The sequence below is a fragment of the Aptenodytes patagonicus genome, chromosome 8, assembly GCF_965638725.1.
Source record: "Aptenodytes patagonicus chromosome 8, bAptPat1.pri.cur, whole genome shotgun sequence".
Lineage (NCBI taxonomy): Eukaryota > Metazoa > Chordata > Aves > Sphenisciformes > Spheniscidae > Aptenodytes > Aptenodytes patagonicus.
The window spans coordinates 25,108,066-25,122,056 of NC_134956.1; the positions used below are offsets into that span (position 1 = coordinate 25,108,066).

Sequence of the window (13,991 nt, forward strand, 5' to 3'; positions counted from 1 at the left end):
CTTGCTGATTTTTGTAGCAATGGTGTCAGCTCCTTTTCCTTCTTCCCGACAGTAACCATCATCTGGTTCTGTTGGTAAGCCTGGCCCCATGAAATGCATTTCATGTGTCTTTTTTTCTGCTCTCTCATCATTTTCTCCTCCAGTTATTTCACTGCTCATTTGGCCACAACATAGTTTCAGTACATTGCTCGCCCTTCCTACCATCCCTCCTCAGCAGCTGAGGAGTTGAGGAGTGAAAGCTGCTATAAGTCTTTGCTCTACTGGCAATTAAAGGTAATGAAGGGTAGGCAAATCTGTAGCTCAATGGTTGTGTCTGCACACCTGCTATCCCAGCCAAATTTGTTTTGAATTTTCACATGTTGGGCTGGAAACAGTTACTGTACCTGCAGCCTCAGAAGTGCTGAGTGTCTCCTCAACACTCCCTCCAAGCTCCCTGCTCTCCCCGGTTAAATCTTCTGGTTTCTTCCCTGCTCTATTTCCCCCCTTCACTTTGGCTGTCCCACCCCATTCCTGCTGCTCATCACGTCCCTCAGCACCGCTCCTGGCTGGTCCCCAGTGCTGCGGTGCCTGCCAGCCCACTACTGTCACAGCACCAGCTCCTGGAGTCCTGTGAATACCCTGGAGTCTCAGCTTGGTTACAGAGGTAAGTTGGGAAAAGTGCCCCCAAGGGCTGAAAAGCCAGAAAGCAAATGAAAAGGAGCCAAATATGTTGTTTTTAAAATCTCCATGATGTTTTAAGATCTGACATGATTTTGGATTCTGTCTCAGATCTCCAGTGCTTGGAGCTAACGCCATCCCGTCATCCTGTCGCCCTTCTGTTTCTCCTTTAATTATTTGTATTAGTGTGCCAGTTTGTTCTGCCCTTTATCTGCCTATGCCTCCTCTTCCAGCTCGCCGTTCCCCTGAGCTCTGTGTTTGTTCAAAGCTCTCCAAGCCTGTGTTTGGCCTCATCTTTCGCTGCCCCCTCCACCACCCTTCCTATTTTCCAAGTCCCTCTTCTACTTTTAGCAACTTAATGATTAGTCCAGGACACCAAGGCTTTGCAGCTGCTGCTCCTGAGAGATGGGAAGGAAGGAAAGAAAGAAGAAATTTCCTCTTCCAAACCTGTTGGTCTTCCAGATGTGCATAGTGTCAGGGTCTGTGATCCCTCTTTTCTCTGCTTGCTCCTCTAGGAAGTCAAAGAAATACTTCACGGCCACAGGTGGTTTATCATCTCGGATACTGAGAATGGCTTTGAACAAGTCGTCCAGGAACTTCTGCAGCGTGCCCTGTGGGACAAGCACACATGATGGAGACTGGGGAAAGCAGCAGCACCTGAGCCCAGGGAAACAGTGTCAGGGGCTGCGACTGCTGTGCACAAGGGGAAATCCTTTGCTGCCAGTTGGATAAATCAGAAGAGAAAGGGGATGCCGAAGCAGGGAGGGAAAAGTTTGTTTGTGCATAGTGATATAATTAGCTTGCATTTGGGTTTAATTTCTTTTGGCATCAAGATTTTCTTTCTTACTGCTAGGATATCACATCTGTGATTGTTCTGCACAGTAAATACAAAGAAGACTGTAGACTGCTGGCCATTCTTGTGATCTCTGCTCCAGTGAAGCATCATGCTGGGATTAAAGATGGGCTGGGAGCCCAACTGCTGGAGCTGAGCATTCGCGGAGTGGGGAAGTTCAAATCTGAATTAAGATTGCACAGACATTCCCCCTGCTCCCAGAGCTGAGCATCTTCATTTCCTTTCCCAGCAGGATTTCTCGCTGGGGAGATGGGTTCAGCTCTAAACTGTGCCTCATGAGCCCTGAGGTGGTCAACATCCCTTTCATGTGCACAGACCCCAGACCAGCCCAGGGAGATCGTGTGGGGCTTCACGCAGCAGCACTGCTGCTCAGAGGGTGAGCTGGAAAGCTGGAGGGAACCCAAGGAGCTAGTGGTGCCTGGCAGCCTTGCTAAACACGTTCCAGCCGTCCAGGACAGAAGAGTCCCACTGCCTCTCGAGAGCGACCGGCCCTGCAGTGCTCCTTTGCTAGAGTAGGCTTCTTGCTACAGACCACAAACAATAATCCCACCTGCCATGAATGAGGCTGTCCCGTCTCCTACCTTTGTGGAGAGCAGCCTGGTCAGGTAGATCTCCGGTAGGACTTTCTTCCTATGGCTCTGTCTGTGGGACTTCTTATGTTCAACTGATTCATCAGTTGGGAGAACCTGGTCCGATATAAAACACATGTTCAGAGAGCTCCTCTCTGGAAGTGTCACACTGAATTTTCCTTTAAGTACAGAATTTCAACTGTATATAAAATTCAATTAAAAAGCAGTTACTGTGTTATAAATACACCCTTATATGGCTTTAAAAAAGCGATTCATAATACACAGTTTTTCTGACATTTGTTTCTCTTGCGCTCTTCATTGCCTCTCTCAAGCTAGACAAAGAAAATGAAACAATCAATCTCACTTTGCATGTTAGTCTGCTCGCCTTCCTGGGCTCTGTGCAGTACTCCTGTGTGGCTGCAGTTTAGGCTCCCAGAAGCAACACACTAGGCTTCCGTGGAAACCAGCTTTTCTTAGATTTGGAAAAAGTGCAAGAACGATCAGCCAATATTCCTACCCTGGGCTTTTTAAAAACAAAAATAAATATTCCACTGGTCAGGTCAGTTAATTACTGCTCTATAATGACGTAGCAAGCCATTTAAGTCCGTCTTGGCATTGTTTCACATGTCGACATTCAGCTTCCCATCCTTGCTCCCTCCTTGCTCTGCGTGTACGTGTGAGTGCATGCACGCGCGTGCATGCATTGTGTGCTTGTACTCTATTTCAGCATGGAAACTTTAGCAGAGAAAAAAAAAAAATCAGGCTATAAAATATTGTTGTTGTCCATAACACTTTTTTTCATAGCAGCTTTTAGCAACGTTTAGCACTTCGTACTTCTAGCATGGCGCACAAGCAGGAACTAATAAATCTCCCCAGCCCTGGGAAGCAGGCGGCATGCCAGGAGCTGCTGGTAAGTGACTTGACCAAGGCTGTGCAGGGTGCTGCCAGCAGCGCTGCGCCACGCTCCGACTGCGCTTCTGAACTCTCTGTGGCTGCTGACAGCTAGATCAGGCACAACAATTGCTTTGCCATCCTGGTAATTTTTTATTATGTCCCATAGTACTAAAGCTTGTCTACAGATAACCTTTCTGCGCCTCTTTGAGCCCCTCTGAAGAAAACTAACGAGCCCTGATCCAGCTTGTTCATCACATCTGACGTTCCAGCCCACAGAGATGAATTAAGTTAATATCAGCAAGGCTGAGAAGATTTTCTCCTCTTTCATCACATACACTGAAAAAACAGGACCCATAGACTTAAATGCAGGAGAGATGAGAGATCGCTGTGCGCGCACAGCCTGACTGGTCACCTCTTTGCTCCCAGCACTTTCCAGGCTGCTGCCTTCCGGGGGCACGTCCGCCCGACAGCCAGCCTGGCAGCAGAGGACAACCTGACCCCCCTGCCTGGCTGAGGGTTCACCACAGCCCAGGGCCTGCCTGCCCCAGTGCCACAGGGGCCAGCTGCTGCTGGAGACGAAATGGCCTGTTCAGTACCCATTTGCACAGACGAAAGCAACAGCTTCCACTGTTTGCTAATGGGCAGCCGTCATAAAGGTGAAATATGTCGAAATATGCAGGAGATTAGACAGGCACCCCTCCACTGCTGCAAGGAGCCCTACCTCCAGCGCCCCTCTGGCTGCCTGGGCTGGGCCATGCTGCCCGCCTGCACCCTGCCAGCATCCTCACTGTCAGGGCGGCAGGAGGGGTCTGGGGGAGCGGAGCTGCCGCTGTGACCCATCCCCTGGCATGCTGGTGCCGCGCTGCAGAGCAGGCATCCTGGAGCGATGGCTCTGCTCCCCAGCAGCACTCCCCTGGGAGGGCTGGAGGGGAGAGTGGCCCCTGGCCCCCCGCCACGCAGCCACCAGCCTCCACAGCTGGGAGCAGGGTACTTACCAAGTGGAAGTACTTTTCAGTGTCCAAATCCTTCACTGTGAAGCACAAGAGAGAGAGAGACACAGCAGCTCAGCCAGGGGACCCAAACCGAAACCCGCCTCTGCAGATGCCCTCCACGTCAGGAAGCATTTCGCTTTCCCCAAGAATCCCAACACCGAGCTGGCGTTCCCACCCCAAGCAACCTCAGCATTTTTGTGATGGTGGTGTTTATCGCCTTCTGGGGTGCATGGCGAGTACCTCAAGAAGTACTTTAAGGAGGACTCAAAGTCTCCCACGGGGTCTTTTAAGAGGGACCCAAGAGGGTGCAAGAGCAGGATCAGCACAAGGGCACTCCTGCATCATGATGCTCTGCGATGCCCTGTGATGCCCCGCAATGCCCCGTAGCCCCACGCGCCCTGGGCCATCTCCCAGCCTCATTACTGGGGCAGCCGCAGCCCCGAGCAGCTCCTCGCTCCAGCAGGCAAAAGGACTCCCACTGCAGAGACAGGCTCAGTGTGAGCAGCCTGGAGACAGGGTTTGAAACTCCTTGTTCAATGTGAATTTTTGTCTCCCTTGGTCTGTTTTGACTCTCTGCACAGCCTGAAACCTTGAAATACGCCGGCAAGAAACTGAACATGTGTAACTGGGAGGGAAAGGGCTTTTCCAATCAAGTGGTTTTAGATCCTTCTTTTTTTTCACTTTCTTAGCACTGATTGCAAACCCCTAATAAGGATGTGAGATGAAAGGTGCAAACACCTCTAGCTTAAGGGCTGGGAAAGCACTAAGCACCCCAGCAAGTGGAGAGAGCAGGATACTGGATAACACATTTTTAAAGCAAAACCACAAGCATGACACTTGCATCTCCTGCAGTGTATATATCAGCAATCTATACTTCCCAGACCTCCTTCATTTCTCCTACAGAAGGAAAAGTGGGCACAAAACCCCACTTTTTTGCAAGTGACACAGACAAGCCTTAAAGTTAGAAGGGGTGTGGAAGCTGCCCACTCTCCAGGATCAGTCCCAGACTCGGGGATCTATGACCTCTCCAGTGGCCACTGCAGCTTCGACCTGCTGCCCGTCCCCCGAGTCCGTCTGGAGCTCCCCTGCTTGCGCCCGGTGGGGAGCATTTGCTGCGAAGGGGAAGGGGCAGCGCACAGCCCAGCAGCAGCCTTGCACGGATGGGCAGTGACAGGCGGGGCTATTCAGCAGCACTGACATGGATGTCCTCGTGCTGAGGCTATTACAATCCTGGCCACCTGCGGGCCAGCGTGCCTGCTCTGCCCACGCCCTGCAGAAGCCCTGCTCCCAGCTACCCGCATCCCTCTTCCCCCCCGGGTGCTGGCTGTGGTTCAGGCAATGCCACCACACATGGCAGCCATTACAGTGCTAAGTGTCTCCACTCCGCATGTCTGTCTCGCCATCAGTCCCACCTGGGACGGTTGCACTGCCGCTACCTGCATGGCAGGACTCAGACCTTTGGTCCCCGCAGGGAGCACGGGTGCGTTGCTCAGCCATAGCAAGGGGGAGCCCTGCAGGAAGGACGGAGGTACGTCTCCTGCCGCTCCACAGCTATCTCTGCCCCAAACATACGCCACAGCATGGGCGAAGGGGGTTTGCAGAAGAGCAGTGGCGACCCTGCAGCACCCAGAGGGCTTCCTGAGCACGCCCTGGGCTGCTGGCTGGCCAGCTTGCTTGGCGGTGGCAGTCCCAGACCACGCTCAGTGTCTTCCCAGGCACAAAGTTGGCCCGACCGACGCCCAGCTCTGCCCAACATGCCACTGCAAAAGGGTGCTCTACGAGTGTTGGCAACACCAGACCCAGCCCTGCACAGGCTAACACCACACCTCAACATCCAGGCAAGGGGGCTGGTAGATGGCTCTCAGCACCCCTGGCCAGAGACACCCCTCTAAAAACACAAGTGTTTCTGCCCAGTCACCAGCAACAGGGGAAGAGAGGTGAGACATTACCTCTGCTCAGCGTGGTGTCTTTCTTGTCCGACAAACTCATGGCCAATGATGCGCCTTCGGGGATCTGCAGAGGAAGGGAAGAGCAGATGTTGATGACAGGGGGCCTTAATGGTGCCTCCCACGGAGCTGGGGACAGCCCCGGGGAGATCCCAGGAGCTGGGAGACACGGGTGCAATCACTGCTCTGCCATGAACGTCCTCCGTGCCTGCCCTGCCCCTGCTTCCCAGCTTGGAAACGGGCAGTAACAGCACTGCCCTACATGGAAAGGGTTTTTTAAATGCAAATCTGACAGGAATCAGGCAAATACATGTATCCAAGACGATACATTTTTGGATGTCGACACCAGGTAATTTGAAGAGCAAAGAGTGTTACGCTGTGCAGGTGCTGTTTTGCCTTTGCCCAGGAGGGGAGAAGGAACCCAGCTGCAGCCTGGACCTGTGGGGCAGGTACCACATCTCTGTGCTGCAGCTCCGTCTCTCAGTGCAGCAGGGCACCGTGCCAGTAATGGGGCTCCACAGCATGGCTGTTACACAAATAGTAATATTAATAAGTACTCAGCTCCGTTTTTGATTTTCCATGCAGTGTTACAGACCAGTGAGGATTATGCTCCCAGGCATACCAGGGAATATGGAAATCATGTAAGAATTTCTGGTTTCATTTTATTTTAAAAGGTAAAATGGTCAAGAAAACAATTTGTTTTGCCACATTTCCCCACACTTTTGGCCTCCACTCCTTCATGGCATCCCTAGCCCCTGCTCTCAGGGCAGGCAGTGACAATTGTGCCAGTGATTTCAGCAGGAGCACGGATCAAGAGCAGAGTGATACTAATCAGCCAAGCTGGTGGCCGTTGGGAATAGGAGCTTTTTTTTCCTTCTCTTTCTGTTGTCAGTAATAACTTGTTTTGCATGATGAGTGTTTAATTAGTTTCAGTGTGTTGCAATATTAACAAGCTTCTCGCCAGGGCAGATGTCTATTCCCCGGAAGCTCTCACGGAGCTATGGCAACCTCCCTGCTTGTTCCTGATAATCCTGTTTTTGGAGGGGGAACTGCAGCTCGCCCCTGAGGCCAGGCAGGCTCCAAGGAAGCAAAGCTTTCCTGCAGCACTAGCAGGTTTACCTTGTAGTGTGCTAATGTGTTGAGTTTCTTCCTGCCATCCTCCACCACCGAGGTGTCATCAAGGTCCCGGAGGATGTAGCTGTCAGTGCTGGTGGCAAACCACTCTGAACACAGAGAAGGGAGAAGTGAGACACCAGCCCAAAGGAGGCACGTGCAGCAGGGTCTGGGGGTCCAGGGACCAGCCACGCAGCGCTGGGGGGCTGCACAGCCCTGCTGCCAAGGCCTCCGGGGCTCTGTGAAACCAGAGCAGATGTTTAGCAATGGCCTCCAGGGTTAGCCCCTGGAGTGGGGATTTCCAGACTAGAGCAGACTTGGATGGAGCTGGGAGAGGTGACAAAGGCTCTGCTCGGAGAGACAGGGAGGAGCACATCTCCCCCTTCCCCTCTCCCGCTCTTGCCCCTGAGGGTCATGTGGGACCTGCCTTGTGGAGCACCAGGCAGGTGAGATGCTGTGTTGGCCTGCACGTGGCCACCGAAGGTTGGTGGCAGCTCCCCACAGGGCAGAGCTGGTCATGTATCTGTGACCGGGGGACATGCCACATGTGCCAGCTGAAAGGAGTGGGGGCCCATCACTGCTCCAGCCCAGGGCGTTCTTCTACGGAGACTCGCTCTGGCACTGACTACATTGAACATCACACCTTGTGACTGCTGCCAGGTAGGGTGTGTCTCCATGGCCCGCTGCATGGCACGGAGGCACCACAGACAGCATGGGTTTCTCTTGCCAGCACGGGGCTTGGATCCTTCTTAAATTTTGGGATAAGAAGTTGGCCACTGGGTAGATAAATGGCAGATCTGAATCTATGGCAGGACAGGAGTCCATGGGCTCAATTATAGCTGCTTATGGAGAGACATGTATTAACGAGGCATGTGCAGGCTCAGCACTGTTTTAGAGGGTACCTGTTCTGGGGTTAAGACTATAGGCTTTAAAGGGTGCAAGTCCAAACATCCCTCTGCTCAACTTGGGCTTTCCTAAAGCTTCTTTCCAGTTACATGGCTCCCTCCTGCCCACCAGGATCTGGTCCCATCACTCATTCCTGAAGACCGTCCTCAGGAAAAGGCTGCCTTGATGTCTGCCCTCTTGTCAATGCTGCTTCACCCATTGCCCTCTGATAAGACACCAAGAGCTACCATGCAACATCAGGTGCTTCATCTAGTTTTAAGGACTGGGTGGTCCAATGCATCCGGTCCTTACCGAGGTCGACATCTTCCACCCTTGGCCACTGGGAGTAGGGGACGTTCTTGCAGAAGGCCTCCAGAATCTTCTCCTTCACTTGGCTGAGTGTGTCTGTGTCCATGGCCCTGACGCTCAGGGAGTCCATCCCACAGCCTTGGAAGGAGACGTTGAGGTTCTGCGGGCAGAGGCTGGGTTAGGGGTGATCTGCCCAGCTCTGCTGGCTCCCAATGATGCATGGAGGCTGCTGCGCCTGCACAGCTCTCGCTGGTGCGCTCTGGGCCCCGCACTGCTGGAAATCAGGCTGAACAAAGGCAGTTACCTAGGCTTTACCACTAGTGAAGGGCGCTGATTTATAGCCCCTGGAGTCTGAAGGCCCCTGTTTGTTGATGGAGCCAGGAGGACACAGGGAACAATACTGCAACCTCCCTTCATGGCTGCCTTGCTAATGGGCCTTAGCCCTGACATGCAGAGACCACCTCAGGGGTGGGAGGAAAGGTCAGCCCCCGTAACCAGTCATGTCCTCAGCTTCTTGGCTCCGACTGGTGACAAATGGGACTGCCAAGGCTCATTGCTCAGCCTCTCCCTGACGCAATGGGCCGAGCTCCTTTGTTTAAATAAGCTTTAAGCACGCCTCAGGCTGGGTCTGCTGCAACACTGGAGTCCACCACCAGCACCACCCAATAACCTGCTTGAGAACGTACTGAACAGCAGGACAAGCAGCTGCAAGGGGCTGCAGGCTGCCACCAACACCAGCTCAGACCTCAGAGATGCCCAGATACTGCTCCAGTCACAGCAGAAAGCTGCAGGGCAATTAGAGTGACTCTTCCTATAAAAAAACCCACTCCTCTTTTGGGAGCTGCTGCCACACCAGTCAAGCGAGGAGAGGCAGAGTCCAGGTGCCTCCTTCTTTCGCAAGCTGTGGAGACCCAAACGCTACAAGCATGATGTCTTCCTCCTGCCCGGGGGCTTTGCTCTGGGACAGCCTCAGCTCTGCCTCTGCTTGAGTCCTCCACTCCTTGGTGTGCCCGAACCTGAGGGCAACACTGCACCTTCATTTAGTGGTGGATGCAACCCTGAAGCCATCTCACTGCCTGACTGGCAAGCCCAGGGCAGGAAGCTGCAGATGCCAGGAGCATTGCCTGCGCGTAAGCACAGTTGCCTCTTAGACGGACACCTGGTACACGTGAGATTTACGGCTGGGATATTCACAGCCTAGAGGTTCCTTTGCAAACACTGCTTTTAAGTATCAGAATACAGAGTTAGCATCCTTGACTATGAGAACAATGTGAATGCACAGATGAAGTCCAATTTTTTCCACAGCATTAAATGAAGATGTTTTTTCACATTGTATACTGTGCAGGTGTTTTTTAAAGCAGAGGTTCAGTTACCAGCAACGTGGGGGATTGCCTGTGAGTTAGCACTAACCCTGCATTGCTCTCCTTCCTCCAACATACCCTGTTCACTTTTGTTTCTCTTCTTGCAAACGAAGTAGGAAGCAGCCACGCTTCCCCTGCTCAGACTTATGAAGTTACCATTTCTGCCGAGAAAGCTAATACTTTGCGCCCTGCTGCTAACCCCTCTTGGTCTGCACTGTAAATTTACAGGTCAGTTGGTAACAGGAATCTGCAGAGGATGTGGAGCTTGAACCTGCTCTGAGTTACGGTGATGCACATCTGGGGTAACCCACTGAATTCAGTGAAGCTGCTCCAGATTTATGCCAGGTAATTGAAAGCAGGATTTGACCCAGGCTCTGGAAAGGCGTCTGCTGAATTCTGTGTCAGGCACTGGAGGGAACCGAGCCCTTCACACGCACAGCCCTCATCTGCCCTGTTCCCACAGGAGGCATTTTGCAGAACCGCTTTTCAGCACCACTCCTGTAACAGCCTGGGCAAAGCCCTCACCCCGGGACTCAGGTTTGCAGCCAGCACCTTCCCACTGCTTGTGAAGATGCTCTTTTGCCGGGAATGGTAAACCTGTTGCTTTAACTCTCTGAATATGACAGAACAAATTTTCTTACCTCCCTCCACCCCTAATCTGAGGTACTTAGGTGACCCACCAAGGGATGGACAAGAAAACAAACAGTCATTACGAGCCTTGTTCTGTAGTCGTGTGCTTAGGCAGCGGCAAGGTGCCTGTGCAGGTGTATAATTTACGTGGTTATTGCACCTGCACGGGTACCAAATCAGCCACTTGCACAACCACCCCGCCGAGGTACATGTCTGTCAGACACCCGGGGTGTAGGTACTCACCCTTGGCTTTGCCTCGATGTTCTCCCTCAGGAGCCACTCCTCATTGAGGGTGTACCTGGCTTTCCCCGTGATGGCATCGATGGACCCTTTGTTAATTTGCTGTTTGATTGCACAGATCAACAGAAAGAAGGGCTCTCCGACGGTCTCCTGGGGGAAGGAAAGAAGACCAAGTAAGCAAACTGGACCTGGTGGCAGTAACTCCTTCCAGCAGTGTGGGGGACTGGCTCTGCATGGACACTGAAGGCAAGCGAAAACCCTGGTGTGCCTCCGCGCACCTGGAAGCAGGATTGGTCCATGCCAGGTGCTGCGAACCCCTGGCAGGTGCTCAGTGCCATCGCCCACCAGCATCTCCTTGAGGCTGCTCAGGAGTTTTCAGACTTGTGGCAATGTGACAGCGCAGACGAAAAAGAGGACATAACAACGGACAACAGCCACAGGCAATTTCTGGGGAGGGTGAACTGTGATTGTCAGCACCAACATACGCCATCCAACTTCTACAGCAAGTACTGTAGGGCTGTGGATTGCCACCAACAGGCTGTGCCAGCATTTGCTGTCTCACGGACAGAGTGCTCGGGTACTGCTCAGAAGGTAGGGGCATATGTGTAGCTGTGCTGAGTGGGTACGTGCATGCACGATGCTCAGCAAAATACAAATGTGCATTAATTTACATGTGAAATTACACATGAACTTCAGGAAGAATCTGGCATACTCCAGTACAGAGATGTTTCTTGCAATCTGACAGAGCACATACTGTACAATGTACTGCACTCAGCAGGACAAGGATAGGGCTGATGTGCACAAAAATCCAGGTCTGCAGAGATATTTGGGCACCCAGCTTTCTCATGAAGGTATCAGCTGAACCCCTCTTTGCACTGCCTGGTTTGCCATTGAAATCCATGGAAGTGAGCCCACTGCGTGTGCCTGTGGCTCTGGGAACTAGTGTTCATACTTCTCATACCACAGCACAGCCCTCATCACAGCAAAACAGAAAGGATCAGGGTCAACAAGCTGTTCCCATGCGACAGCAAGCAAACACACCATTTAACTCCTTACATTCATCAAACTTCGTCTTACGGGAGAGAGGTGAATTGTGACACTGCTGCAATGAAAACAAAAAACATAACAGGGACCAGCTATTTGTGATGCGGTTCAGCTACATGGTTTAATGCCAGATTTCTGATCCACTTCTGTCTGCTACGCTGATGTGCAAGTAAAACATAAGCTATTTTCTTAAGAAACTTTTCAGTACTGGAGTACATCCCATTCTCCCTAATGTTCATGTGCAATTTCCTTCCAATGAGGCAAGTGCAAATTATTGCACATTTATGTACTTTCTGAGCATCACACACACCCCGCACAAACATTCCTGCCATCTGAAATCCTACTCAAGACAACAGATATCAAATGGTTTTGATATTTCTCAGCTAGGAGCTGCTAAATCCTGTTCACTCTGCTTCTTAATTAAGACTTGGTGATTCTTTTATTCTAATTGCCTTATAATTGCTAAAGCAATTAGTTTGACGTCAGTTTTGATTTGGCTGCATTCATTGCAGTTGATGATAAGACGCTACAGCAGGGCTGTACGTGGGCACACACCATCTGTGCCAATGGTGCACCCACTTTATTTTCTGAGGGCAACTTTTTTTATGAACACAGGGAAGCTCCTTGGGCCTTCTGCTGGGGTTTAATGACTCCCTGCAATGCTCCTTCTGAGCACGCAGCATAAAACGGGCTCAGCAGCAGAGCTGCCGGTGCTGGAATGGAGGAAGGCACGGCTTCCAGAAAGCAGAGAAAGATGTGAAGTCGTGGGATGCGGAGAAGTTGAGGATTGTGAACAAAGTGGAGAAAGCATCAGAAGACATGAAGAAGAGTTAGTTTCTGAGACGAAGGCGGGAGTGTGAGATAAGAGGCAAGGGGATGACACTGACACCAAGACATCCCCAGGCTGCAGTACCTGCTTTCCCCATAAAGTGACGTGAACTGTGGAGCGCTGCCAAGCTGACCCTACACAAGTGCTGACAAATCCTGATGATGGCCCTGCTACGAACAGGAACTCCGTTTACGTTGCATGTGCATGAGCACACAGCGGGGACAAACCCAAGGCTAAATTCAGCACCGGGTTTTGGACCCTGCCCTGTCCCCCCATGGGAAGCTCTGGCCCTGGCCGTGGCTCCGGCCACAGAGAGACATGAGGGGGCTGCCAACGGCTACGTGGCTGCCTCCAAAAACAAAAAAGTGTGACTCCTGCTGATATAGGACCTCTTTATGGCTTGAAACCAGCACAGGCTGCACGGGTCGGGGCTGACTGTGTGGCACCTTCCCACACACATAAAGCTGCACTGGAAAGGGCAGCCTGGGGAAGCGGAGGAGCGGGCGTTTTGGACTCCCCGCAGCATGCATGAGCAGGATCAGCCCCAGGATTGGCCACACGGGAAATAACGACACCGCTCCGCCGGCGAGATCCTATTTCTGTTTGGCTTTTTGGCTTTCAGGCTCAGGAACTGTGGGATGTTATGGAAATCTGCAAAAGTGCTAATCAGACAGCAAATTTCAAAGAGGGGAAAGAAGGGCTGGCAGGCAGGGACTAGAGATAAAATGGCAAACTTGGAAACCTCAAGCATTGTTCAGAAAACTCATCTGGAAACAAATCAAAACTGTCTTTGGACTTGGCTAGTTGGGAGAAAGGAAGTTTAACTAGAAGAGATCAGTGCTGATTCAGGACAAAAAAATACTTAAAAAAACACAGTCTGGGGCCTTTTTTCCTCCTATTGTGAATGTATTTTAATGAGACTTCATTTTCATTTTTGGCTGAACTGTTATGGGCTCTTAAAGCTACCCAGGGCACCGAAATAACTTTGCAGTAATGGAAAGCACAGTTCAGGCTGGCATTACTTGAACTGTTTCATGCACGATGAGCGTGGGAGGGCTTGGTTTTTATATGCTTGGGGGAAAAAAAACAGTTTAGAGCACAGACTGGATTCACATGTTGCTGTCTTATTAACAAGGCTAACAAGTCATTAGAGATGTCCTCCCAGGAACACGTTACAGCCTTTCCAAAACGTCTTGGTGAGGCTGGGGTGGGAAAAGCACAGAAAACAGCTGCTTATCCCAAGTACCTGCTAATTTTGGGATGATTATCTATTTGCATTCTGTGAAGAATCAAACCTCAGCTCCAGCCCACATGCAAAACTTTGGGAAGCTTGGACCCAGACCTAAAAGCTGAATTCCAGGACCTTAATTTTCCTTTAACTCCCAGTCCCCTGATCCTGTTAGGAGCCAGGCACAATGGTACCAAGGTATCTCATGGGGAAGGCCTTTTTCCCAGCATTTTCCACCAAAGCTATAGCAGAAAGTAGAGACATGGACCATTTTATCTACGATTCTCACTCAGTTTGGCAGAAACAGAGGTCTGCACTGATTGTGCAAATGCTGCAAGTTTCCTCTGAATCCAGTCCCAAGCAGCAAGCCTCCTGCTAGTTCTTCATCATCTCTCCTGCATGCACCAAGTCAAACCTCCCCCTGTCAGAGTGGTGACTCCA

At 51.5% G+C, this 13,991-nt stretch overlaps 1 protein-coding gene across 1 annotated transcript in view; it reads right to left on the reverse strand.

Moving 5' to 3' along the window:
* Positions 1–13,991, reverse strand: part of PLXND1 (plexin D1) — an 86,059-nt gene that overhangs the window by 7,616 nt on the left and 64,452 nt on the right. Inside the window, exons 26-32 of the mRNA XM_076346745.1 lie at positions 10,453–10,599; positions 8,222–8,378; positions 7,031–7,134; positions 5,915–5,978; positions 3,969–4,003; positions 2,092–2,196; positions 1,105–1,268 (exon numbers count right to left, since the gene is read on the reverse strand). Coding sequence (XP_076202860.1) covers positions 1,105–1,268; positions 2,092–2,196; positions 3,969–4,003; positions 5,915–5,978; positions 7,031–7,134; positions 8,222–8,378; positions 10,453–10,599 — 776 coding nt within the window. The remainder of the gene's footprint in view (positions 1–1,104; positions 1,269–2,091; positions 2,197–3,968; positions 4,004–5,914; positions 5,979–7,030; positions 7,135–8,221; positions 8,379–10,452; positions 10,600–13,991) is intronic.